The sequence below is a fragment of the Orcinus orca genome, chromosome 1 (genome assembly GCF_937001465.1).
Source record: "Orcinus orca chromosome 1, mOrcOrc1.1, whole genome shotgun sequence".
Classification (NCBI taxonomy): domain Eukaryota; kingdom Metazoa; phylum Chordata; class Mammalia; order Artiodactyla; family Delphinidae; genus Orcinus; species Orcinus orca.
The window spans coordinates 63,252,536-63,265,356 of record NC_064559.1 but is presented as its reverse complement, the minus strand read 5'-3'; the positions used below and the strand labels follow the sequence as shown (position 1 = coordinate 63,265,356).

Here is a 12,821-nt window from a genome sequence, read left to right as displayed (position 1 = left end):
CAGGGGCCTCCCCAGCATCTTCCTTGAAGCATATGCCTGACTCCCAGGCACTCGGAATGTTCTTCCACAAACAGACAGGCTCTGTCCCGCCCCCGGCAATCACTAGCGACACTGCCTGACCCTATAGTGGCCACAGTCGATGGGACCCACAGGATCTGACCCTCTATTCCTCTCGCTCGACTCTGTCACCTCACCTCACCTCTCCTAGGAAGCCCAAGAGGCCCACGGTTGGTCAACATAAGCCCACGAGACATAAGCTCTACCTTGGTATGAATAAAACCCACCTTAATGGACTTGAGGACACAGGGAGGGGGGAGGGTAAGCTGGGACAAAGTGAGAGAGTGGCATGGACATATATACACTACCAAACGTAAAATAGATAGCTAGTGGGAAGCAGCCGCATAGCACAGGGAGATCAGCTCGGGGCTTTGCGACCACGTAGAGGGGTGGGCTAGGGAGGGTGGGAGGGAGACGCAAGAGGGAGGAGATATGGGGATATATGTATATGTATAGCTGATTCACTTTGTTATAAAGCAGAAACTAACACACCATTGTAAAGCAATTATACTCCAATAAAGATGTTAAAAAAATAAAAAATAAAACCCACCTTAAAAAAGAAATAAGAATCTCCACTGACAATTGTATTACTACTGACGGCATTTTTTATTGAAGCAAAGAATTTAACAAAATATATAAAAAATATATTTAAAAAAATCACAGATGGACAACAGATTTACAGGATTGCTTTTATAATCATCCAGGAAAAAAATGACAGTGTTTACTTACTAGTAAATTGCATTTGGGTAAGACCGGCCACTGGGTCACAAGACCCAAGCAGCCAGGACACTGCCTGAGCTCTTAGGAGCAGAAGAAATAATCGACCAACAGGGGAGAGGCTGTGGAAGGGGCAGCAGGACAGCCCAGCCAGCAAACAGAGGCGGCAGCCCAGCCAAGTCAGGAACGGGCAAGGGCAGGGCAGGGGTTTGGTATCAGGAAACAGAGGTGGACACGTCAGTTACTCTGGTCTTGAGAGGAATCACTATGATCTGAGAAGCCAGGACCAGCTGCAAACTAGCTCCTCTGTGTGTGCTCACATGGGTGTGTGTTCATTTAAATTATCTCCCACTTAAATCATGAAACTAGCAAGTGGGTTTGGGTGGGAGTCATCTTTGTGTCCACAATCCCATCAGGGAGACCAGAGAGCGGAAGGCCCAACCTACCAAAGCAGTTTCCCCAATTAAGCTGGATTGAGCACCCTCTAGGAGTGCTAGGAGGGCTGCCGGCTGCGAGGACTCCAGGGAAAGCAGAGGGAGTGAGGCCCATGTCCTGCGCCCTGGAGCTCACACTGTAACACAGGGGGAGAGACATGCTCAGACTACTGTGTCATGTGGCCCGTGATGGGCGTGGGACAAAGTAACAAGATTGTCCCCATCTGTGTGGGAGATTAGGATGGGGTTATAGAATTCGCTGGGATCTGAGATGGGCCTGGAGGGACAGGTAGGATTTGATAGGCAGAGATGGGAGTTGCGTAGGCATTCCCAGCCAAACAGAGAAAGCAAAGCCCCACGAGGGAGTGTGCAGTGGGAGCTGGGGTGGCCCTCGCAGGGAGCATCTGGAATGTTCAGGAAAGTTGCGGGAGATGCAGCTGGAAAGGGAGCTTGAGGTCAACGTGGGTCCAAAGCGCCTAAGTTGCACAAATGAAGGGACTCCTTTACATACTCATTTATTCTTTCATTCATTCAACAAAAATGTATTGTGCACAAAACCTCTGCCAGGAGTCGTTCCCCTGGGTGCTAGGCGCACAGGTGGAGAGGGCAACTCCGGCCGTCCGGAGGCTGGTGTCACCCCCATGGAGCCCGAAAGGAGCGCCATGGGGAGGGGGAGGCCGCTGCCTAGTCCAGGGTGAGGGTGGGGCCCTGAGCCGGGCGCAGCAATGGGAGGGTAGCTTCGAAGGTGAGCGCCCTTGACAAGCTCAGTCACAAGTGAGATCTCCTTGGCCAGGCCAAGCCAAGTCCTCCAGCAGCCGACATGGGGGAAGAAGCATCCCATCCATGACTGGGACCAAGGGTCAGAAAAGTGGGGCTTGGAGAGGACAGGGGAGGCATGGAGGCAGGGGGATGACCCCCTAATGCTCCCCCTGACCCCCTCCTGCAGCAGGCCCTGGTCATCGGCCAGCCTGGTCAAGGGACTCTCGGCTGGGGCCCCTCTGGTCTTCATTCCTGTAGTCAGCCTCACCCTCCTCTTCCTGTCTTCTGGAAAGCTCTGTCAGCTGCTCTGGTGGCTGGTAGCCCGCCCGATTCCTGCAGGCAGTGAGGACAGAGGGGAAGGGTTTGCCCTCACTCACTCAGACCTGAGGGAGCTGGGCTTAGTGCTCCCCACGGGACAGCCATCAGATCCCCCATCCCCACCCGTCCAGCGGCAAAGGGACACTGGGCTGAACGGCTGAGCTCAGAGCAGAAGCAGGGTGGCACGGACTTGAGCTGAGGGCATTATGGGAACAGGCTGGCTCTGCGAGGGGAGCAGGGAGCGGCCTGTTACGGAGCCTCCGCACCCCCCTACCCCTGCCCTAGGCACCCACCGGAAGCCCCACCCTGAGATCAGAGACTGGAGAACTACGGGCCTTGGAGTCAAGTTCCGGACTGCAGCGCCACTTTAGGATTTGGGTAAATCATTTACTCTTTTTTCAGCTATAAAACGGGGCTGATAAAAGTTATTTTTTACTGTTACCAGCTGCCCCCTGGGGTGTCATGAGTGGAAGAGGCTGTGAAGAGCTGGGGTGCATCTTCCCAATGTGCTGAGACCCTTGCCAACGGGCTGCCCACCCCCGACACTCACGGCCGCGTGACGTCCGCATCCTCAGCCTTGCCGGTCTCCCGGCAGCAGCAGCAGTAGACGATGATGCCGATGACGATGAGTGCTGCGGCCACGCCCCCCGCGATGCCCGCGTACAGGGCCACATTCATGGAGGCTGCGAGAAACAGAGCCGCACGTCCTGAACCCCAACCCCAGTCCCCAGCGCGAGCCCCCAACACGAGCCGAGGCTCCGGGTGGTGAGCACGCCGGGGATGAGGAACCACAGCAGCAGGCGTCTGGGAGGCGGGAGGTGGTCCCTCCCAGGCTCTGAGCGGCCCCAGTCATCCTCCCAGCCCAGGAGGCCGCGCTGCCTGCTTCTGGTAGCATTCCATGAAAGTCACAGCCTCGTGGGAATGTGACCAGACAAGGGGGACACTCTTCAGGATGGAAGCGTTGACAAGGACAGATGGCCAACAGATTTGGAGCCAACAGGCTCCAAAAAAGTCCTCGGGTGTCAGTCATGCCAGCTCCTACTCTAGTTCATCCCCAAGATCATCAGGGTATCCCACCCCGAAAGGATGGGGTCCTGACTCTGTGGCAGCCCAGTCTGGGCAATTCCCCCTTGCCCCCTGAGCGACCCTAAGGGCAGGCAGGACCGAGCAGGTCTCCAGAAGCCAGCCTAAGGCACTATTTCCAAAGAACCCAGGGAACTGGACTGGCCTCCAGATGAGGGGAGCCTCGGACAGGATCATCTGGCCGTCACCTCAGCCACCCTGCCAATGGGAGACCCCCAAAGAGGCTGCCCAGTTCACCTCCATGTTGGTCCCTGTCAGCTGACTCTGGACTACCAGCCTGTCACCTCTGGCATTCGTCCTCCCTTCCCCCCCAGACTGCTCTTACGAGGTCTGACAGCCACAGTGATGTTGCAGGACTCCATCCCTACATCATTGCTGGAGGTGCAGATGTAGTAGCCCGACATTTCTGTGGAGATGTTCTTCAGAGAGAAGATCTGTCCTGTGACTGAGAAGGGAGAAGAGTCAGGCTGAGGAGACGGGCCACCAGAGTAGAGCGAAACGGCTAGAGAAATCCTAGGCAGATACAAGCACGGCCATTGAACGTGTCCAAGCCTCATCTGTAATATGGAGAAAATATCTACCTCTAGGGCTGCAGGAAGATTAAACCAGGCAGGCTGCACAATTCTAAAGTGCTTAGAATTCAGGCAGGCACCCTGGGTTTGAAGCCTGGTTCTGCCACTTATTGACTTTGGGCAAGGAACTTAGCTTCATTGAACCTGTTTCTTTATGTATAAATAAAATAATAATAGCGCCTGCCTCACAGAGTAATTGTGAACATAAAATGAAGTACTAACAAATACAAACCCACAACCAAATGGCTGATGTATAGTAAGTCTTCAGGAAACGTAATATACATTATACATTGCGTGGAATTGCTTTCTAATTAGACCATATAATTATAACCACTTTTATAATCTTCAGAAACAGAATTCCTTAGCTCGGACTCATGTGAAGGAAGACTTTAGAACTTCAAGAACTCTGACCTCTGGATTTCTCTGCCATGAGTGGTGTGTGTGAGTGTATGTGGTATTTGTATGGGTGTGTCGGGGGGGGGTGTGGGTGGTGGGGCAGGGAGGAGGCAGCCTGTGGGTCTAGACTCTTCCTCTTCCTCTTCCACCACTTAAGTAAGCCATTTAACTTCTGTGAGTCATAGCTGCCTCATCTGGAAGTGGGAGGGAAAGCACCTGATTCTCCTGAATGCAGGGCAATGGTCCAGACGCCCTCATGCGAAACCTTCCTGCTAAATCTACGATCCTATAGATTTCTTCACCTTGAAATGGAGAGCTTTATGCTTAGACAAATTTTTATGTCCTGTCCTCAAAGATGCTCTGTCATAACTGCTGTTTGGAGAGAAGAGTTAGAGACCTTTGTCCTCTAATTTGCTGCAGAGCCTGCCTACCCCACTATCAACAGGTGGTTACACTTCATCCAGAGGAGATGTTCTAAACTGAAAATAGGATCCAGCCACTGCCCTGTTCAGACATTTCAGAGGCAGCCCATCATCTTCAATAACAAGTCCAGGCTTCTTAATATGGATGTGACATTACAGATCTGGCCCTGGAAATCACTCCAGTTTAACCTCTTGCCAGTTCGCCTGGTGTCCAATCCTTTCCCTGCCCAATTCCACTCTGTTGCAAGATTGTATCTCGGTGTGGATTTTTCTTGTCTGGATGTGCTTCCTCAACTACAATGTCCTCTGATTCTTCCAACAATCTTGTATGGTAGATGGAACAAATATTTCTATCTCCAATATCATAGTGGTAACTGGAGGCTTAGAAAAGTCAAGTGACTTGCCCAAGGTCACAAAATTAAGAAATGACAAAACAGTAACAAAAATTCCATTTTAGGTCTAGAACTCCCTGGAGAAGTTGACAATTTACTTTAAAAAAAATTATAGAAGAGAGAACAGAGAGGGTGATAAGGAGAAGAGCATTCCAGGGCCTTCCAGATCATAGATGAGTAAGTGCCCTGTTGTGGTCGCCAAAAGCACACCACAGAAGAGGACGTGGATCCAGGTGTCCTGCAGCACCACCTGCAGGAACAGGCTGTGTGATTTTAAAGGCTAGCATCGTACAGAAACACATCATTTATTTTCAAGATGAGGGCTCCCTAACCAAGAAACTTTGTGAACAAAATTCCATATTTGATGGGGCGACAAACAAACCTATCTTACACTGCTGAGCCTGTGGAACTGCCAAGTACAGACTCACATTTTATGGGAATTGGTCTGAGAAGACACACCCGAAGGTGTGCTTATCCACATATCCACATCTATAGTATGAACGAAATTGGGCTTCTGGTTGGAGACAAGATGGCAGAGTAGACGGACTTGAGTTCAACTTCTCTCACAAAAACACCAAAATCACAACTAACTTCTGAATAACCATCAACAAAAAAGACTGGAACTTACCAAAAAAGGTATTCTACAACCAGAGACAAAGAAGAAGCCACAACAAGATGAGGTTCTCCCACAGGAGTGAGTTCTGAGCCCCACATCATGCTTCCCAGCCTGGGGGTCTGGCCTCAGGAGGAGGAGGCCCCAGAGCACTTGGCTTTGAAGGTCAGTGGGGTTTGATTGCAGGAACTCCATAGGACTGGAGGAGATAGAAATGCCACTCTTGGAGGGTGTGCACAGGTCTCGGGTGAACTGGGACCCAGGGAAAAAGCAGTGATTTCATAGAAGCCTGGACCAGACATACCTGCTGGTCTTGATGGTGGAGGGGGGCGTCTCCTGGGAAGGTGGGGGTGGAACTGGCTCACTGTGGGGACAAGCACTGGTGGCAGAGGTACTGGGGAGTACTCATTGGTATGAGCTCTCCTGGAGGTCGCCATTTTGCCACCAAGACCCAGCCCCACCCAACAGCATGTAGGCTCCAGTGGTGGGATGCCTCAGGCCAAACAACCAACAGGGCAGGCACACAGCTCCACCCATCAGCACACAGGCTTCCTAAAATCTTCCTGAGCCCACAGCAACCTCTAAAACACACCCCTTGACACAGCCTTACTCACCAGAGGGACAAGACACAGTTCCACTCACCAGTGGGCAGGAACCAGTCCCTCCTACCAGGAAGCCACACAAACCTCTAGAACATCCTCACCCACCAGGGGGCAGACCCTGGAAGCAAAAAGAACTACAACCACGCAGCCTAGGGAATGGAAATGGCAAAGGAATATGTTTCAGATGAAGGAACAAGATAAAACCCCAGAAGAACAACTAAGTAAAGTAGAAATAGGAGGTCTACCTGAAAAAGAACTTAGAATAATGAGAGTGAAGACAATCCAAGATCTCAGAAAAAGAATGGAGGCACAGACCAAGAAGATACAAGAAATGATTAACAAAGAGCTAGAAGATATACAGAACAAACAAACAGACATGAATAATGCAATAACTGAAATGAAAAATACGCTAGAAGGGATTAATAACAGAATAATTGAGGCAGAGAATAGATAAGTGAGCTGGAAGACAGAATGGTGGAAATCTCTGCCATGGAACAGAATAAAGAAAAAAGAATGAAAAGAAATGAGGACAGTTTAAGAGACCTCTGGGACAACATTAGAAACACCAACATTTGCATTAGAGGGGTCCCAGAAGGAGAAGAGAGAGAGAAAGGGCCATAAAAACTATTTGAAGAGATAATAGCTGAAAACTACCCTAAAATGGGAAAGGAAACAGTTAACCAAGTCCAGGAAGTGCAGAGAGTTCCATACAGGATAAACCCAAGAAGGAACATGTCAAGACACATATTAATCAAACTGACAAAAATTAAAGACAAAGAGAAAATAGTAAAAGCAACAAGGGAAGAGCAACAGGTAACATACAAGGGAATCTCCATAAGGTTTTCAGCTGATTTTTTAGCCAAAACTCCACAGGCCAGAGGGAGTGGCATAATATATTTAAAGTGATGAAAAGGGAACACCTACAAACTAGAATACTCTACCCAGCAAGGCTCTTGTTCAGATTTGACAGAGAAATCAAAAGCCTTGCAGACAAGCAAAAGCTAAGAGAATTCAGCACCACCAAACCAGGTTTACAACAAAGCTAAAGGAACTTCTCTGGGCAGAAAAGAAAAGACCATAACTAGAAACAAGAAAATTACAAATGGAAAAACTCACCAGTAAAGGAAAACATAGATTAAAGGCAGGAAATCATCCATACACAAATATGATATCAAAATCACTAATCATGAGAAGAGAAGAGTACAAATGCAGGATATTGGGAATACATTTGAAATCAAAAGACCAGCAACTTAAAACAATCTTGTATATGTATAGTCTGCTATATCAAAACCTCATGATAGGGACTTCCCTGGTGGTCCAGTGGTTGGGACTTTGCCTTCCAATGCAGGGGGTGTGGGTTTGGTCCCTAGTGGGAGAACTGGGATCGCACATGCCTCACGGCCAAAGGGCCAAGGCATAGAATAGACACAGTGTTGTGACATATTCAATGAAGGCTTTAGAAATGGTCCACATCAAAAAAAAAAAAATCTTTAAAAATAACCTCCTGATAACCGCAGACTGAAAATCTACAATAGATACACACACAAAAAAGAAAAAGGAATCCAAACAGAACACTAAAGTGAGTTATCAGATCACAAGAGAAGTGAACAAAAGACTAAGGAGGGTTATGGGGAGGGGGAAGGGTGAGCTGTGACAGGGCGAGAGAGAGTCATGGACATATACACACTAACAAACATAGTAAGGTAGATAGCTAGTGGGAAGCAGCCACATGGCACAGGGATATTGGCTCGGTGCTTTGTGACAGCCTGGAGGGGTGGGATAGGGAGTGTGGGAGGGAGGGAGACGTAAGAGGGAAGACATATGGGAACATATGTATATGTATGACTGATTCACTTTGTTATAAAGCAGAAACTAACACAACATTGTAAAGCAATTATACCCCAATAAAGATGTTAAAAAAAAAAAAAAACTAAGGAGGAAGAAAAGACCTACAAAAACAAATCCAAAACAATTAACAAAATGGCAATGAGAACATACATATCAATAAATACCTTAAAAATATATGGATTAAATGCTCCAAGCAAAAGACATAGACTGGCTGAATGGATACAAAAACAAGACCCGTATATATGCTGTCTACAAAAGACACACTTCAGATCTAGAGACACATACAGACTGAAAGTGAGGGGATGGAAAAAGATATTCCATGCAAATGGAAATCAAAAGAGAGCTGGAGTAGCAATACTCATATCAGACAACATAGACTTTAAAATAAAGACTGTTACAAGGGACAAAGGACACTACATAATGATCAAGGGATCAATCCAAGAAGGAGCTATAACAATTGTAAATATATATCCACCCAACATAGGAGCACTTCAATACATAAGGCAAATGTTAACAGCCATAAAAGGAGAAATCAATAGTAACACAATAATAGTAGGGGACTTTAACATCATACTTACATCAATGGACAGATCATCCAGACAGAAAATCAATAACAAAACACAGGCCTCAAATGTCACATTAGACCAGATAGGCTTAATTGATATTTATAGATCATTCCATCCAAAAGCAACAGAATACACCTTCTTCTCATGTGCACATGGAACATTCTCCAGGATAGATCACATGCTGGGCCACAAAGACAGCCTCGGTAAATTTAAGAAAATTAAAATCATATTAAGCATCTTTTCTGACCACAACACTACGAGATTAGAAATCAACTACAAGAAAAAAACTGTAAAGAACAAAAACACATGGAGGCTAAACAATATGCTACTAAACAGCCAATGGATCACTGAGGAAATCAAAAATACCTAGAGACAAGTGAAAATGAAAACATGATGTTTCAAAACCTATGGGACACAGCAAAAGCCGTTCTAAGAGAGAAGTTTATAGCAATACAACCTTACCTCAGGAAACAAGAAAAATCTCAGATAAACCACCTAACCTTACACCTAAAACAACTAGAGAAAGAAGAATGAAAAAAACCTAAACTTAGTAGAAGGAAATAAATCATAAAGATTAGAGCAGAAATAAATGAAATAGAGATGAAGAAAACAATAGAAAAGAACAGTGAAACTAAAAGCTGGTTCTTTGAAAAGATAAAAAAAAATTGATAAACATTTAGCCAGACTCATCAAGAAAAAAAAGGGAGAGGGCTCAAATCAATAAAATTAGAAATGAAAAAGAAGTAACAACTGACACTGCAGAAATACAAAGGATCATGAGAAATTACTACAAGCAGCTATATGCCAATAAAATGGACAACCTAGAAGAAATGGACAACCTGGAAGAAATGGACAAATTCTTAGAAAAGCACAAGCTCCCAAGACTGAACCAGGAAGAAATAGAAAATATGAACAGACCAATCACAAGACTGAAATTGAAACTATGATTAAAACACTCTCAACAAACAAAATTCAAGTACCAGAGGGCTTCACAGGTGAATTCTATCAAACATTTAGAGAAGAGTTAACACCTATCCTTCTGAAACCCTTCCAAAAAATGGCAGAGGAAGGAATATTCCCAAACTCATTCTGTGCGGCCACCATCACCCTGATACCAAAACCAGTCAAAGATACCACAGAAAAAGAAAATTACAGGCCAATATCACTGATGATCATAGGTGCAAAAATCCTCAAGAAAATACTAGCAAACCAAATCCAATAATACATTAAAAGGATCATACACCATGATCAAGTGGGATTTATCCCAGGGATGCAAGGATTTTTCAGTATCCACAAATCAGTCAGTGTGATACACCACATTGACAAATTGAAAAATAAAAACTATATGATCATCCCAATAGATGCAGAAAAAGCTTTTGACAAAATTCAACACCAATTTATGATAAAAACTCCAGAAAGTGGGCATAGAGGAAACATACCTCAACATAATAAAGACCATATATAATAAACCCACAGCTGACATCATACTCAATGGTGAAAAGCTGAAATCATTTCCTCTAAGATGAAGAACAAGACAAGGATGTCTGCTCTTGCCACTTTTATTCAACATAGTTTTGGAAGCCACGGTAATCAGAGAAGAAAACAAATCCAAATCGGAAAAGAAGAAGTAAAGCTGTCACTGTTTGCAGATGACAAGATACTATACATAGAGAATCCCAAAGATGCTATCAGAAAACTACTAGAGCTAATCAATGAATTTGGTAAAGTAGCAGGCTACAAAATTAATGCACAGAAATCTCTGGCATTCCTATACACTAATGATGAAAAATCTGAAAATGAAATTAAGGAAACACTCCCATTTACCATTGCAACAAAAAGAATAAAATATCTAGGAATAAACCTACCTAAGGAGACAAAAGACCTGTATGCAGAAAATTATGATACTGATGAAAGAAATTAAAGATGATACAAATAGATGGAGAGATATACCATGTTCTTGGATTGGAAGAATCAACATTGTGAAAACGACTCTACTACCCAAAGCAATCTACAGATTCAATGCAATCCCTATCAAACTACCACTGGCATTTTTCACAGAACTAGAACAAAAAATTTCACAATCTGTATGGAAACACAAAAGACCCCAAATAGCCAAAGCAATCTTGAGAACGAAAAATGGAGCTGGAGGAATCAGGCTCCCTGACTTCAGACTATACTACAAAGCTACAGTAATCAAGACAGTATGGTACTGGCACAAAAACAGAAATATAGCTCAATGAAACAGGATAGAAAGCCCAGAGATAAACCCATGCACATATGGACACCTTATCTTTGATGAAGGAGGCAAGAATATACAGTGGAGAAAAGACAGCCTCTTCAATAAGTGGTGCTGGGAAAACTGGACAGCTACATGTAAAAGTATGAGATTAGAACACTCCCTAACACCATACACAAAAATAAGCTCAAAATGGATTAAAGATCTAAATGTAAGGCCAGAAATTATCAAACTCTTAGAGGAAAACATAGGCAGAACACTCTATGACATAAATCACAGCAAGATCCTTTTTGACCCACCTCCCAGAGAAATGGAAATAAAAACAAAAATAGACAAATGGGACCTAATGAAACTTCAAAGCTTTTGCACAGCAAAGGAAGCCATCAACAAGACCAAAAGACAACCCTCAGAATGGGAGAAAATATTTGCAAATGAAGCAACTGACAAAGGACTAATCTCCAAAATATACAAGCAGCTCATGCAGCTCAATAACACCAAAAAAGCAAACAACCCAATCCAAAAATGGGCAGAAGACCTAAATAGACATTTCTACAAAGAAGATATACAGATTGCCCACAAACACATGAAAGAATGTTCAACATCATTAATCATTAGAGAAATGCAAATCAAAGCTACAATGAGGGCTTCCCTGGTGGTGCAGTGGTTGAGAGTCCGCCTGCTGATGCAGGGGACACGGGTTCGTGCCCCGGTCCAGGAAGATCCCACATGCCGCGGAGCGGCTGGGCCCGTGAGCCATGGCCGCTGAGTCTGCACATCTGGAGCCTGTGCTCCTCAGCGGGAGAGGCCACAACAGTGAGAGGCCCACGTACCACACACACACACAAAAAAGCATTGTTTACATAATTCAAATAGTCATCAGTCATGTACCACAATGTTCACTGCAGCTCTATTTACAATATCCAGTACACAGGAGCAACCTAAGTGTCCATTGACAGATGAATGGATAAAGATGTGGCATATATATACAATGGAATATTACTCAGCCATAAAAAGAAACGAAATTGAGTTATTTGTAGTGAGGTGGATGTACCTACAGAGTGAAGTAAGTCAGAAAGAGAAAGACAAATACCATATGCTAACACATATATATGGAATCTAAGAAAAAAAAAAAAGGTCTTGAAGAACCTAGGGGTAAGACAGGAATAAAGACACAGACCTACTAGAGAATGGACTTGAGGATATGGGGGGGGGAGGGTAAGCTGTGACAAAGTGCGAGAGTGGCATGGACATATATACACTACCAAACATAAAATAGATAGCTAGTGGGAAGCAGTCGCATATCACAGGGAGATCAGCTCCGTCGTTTGTGACCACCTAGAGGGGTGGGATAGGGAGGGTGGGAGGGAGGGAGATGCAAGAGGGAAGAGATATGGGAACATATGTATATGTATAACTGATTCACTTTGTTATAAAGCAGAAAACTAACACACCATTGTAAAGCAATTATACCCCAAAAAAGATGTTTAAAAAAAAAAAAAAGCCCATTGAACAAGAGCAGAGGCCAGAGCGGGAGGCCATGAAGAGGCGGGCTCAACAAGAACGTGAGAATGCTGCCAAATACACCTCTTTGGGGAAACTGCAATTTTTCATTGAGACGGAAAAAGAAATGGAAATTGCTGACTACTCCGGATATGTAAAGTAAGAGCTGCTAGGATTGTTGGTGCCACCTTGGGGACCAGCTGTTCTTCCATATATAGATAAGATAGTATAAATTTCTCTATTTATTTTGATATATTTTAAAACAATAAAACTGAATAAATAAATGTAATGGAATTAATAGATGAG

General features: G+C 44.9%; 1 protein-coding gene across 1 annotated transcript in view; it reads right to left on the bottom strand.

Moving 5' to 3' along the window:
* Positions 1–639: 639 nt before the first annotated feature.
* Positions 640–12,821, bottom strand: part of GPA33 (glycoprotein A33) — a 46,948-nt gene continuing 34,766 nt past the window's right edge. Inside the window, exons 5-7 of the mRNA XM_004269709.3 lie at positions 3,694–3,813; positions 2,836–2,968; positions 640–2,300 (exon numbers count right to left, since the gene is read on the bottom strand). Of these exons, the coding sequence (XP_004269757.1) occupies positions 2,165–2,300; positions 2,836–2,968; positions 3,694–3,813 (389 nt within the window). The 3' untranslated portion in view covers positions 640–2,164. The remainder of the gene's footprint in view (positions 2,301–2,835; positions 2,969–3,693; positions 3,814–12,821) is intronic.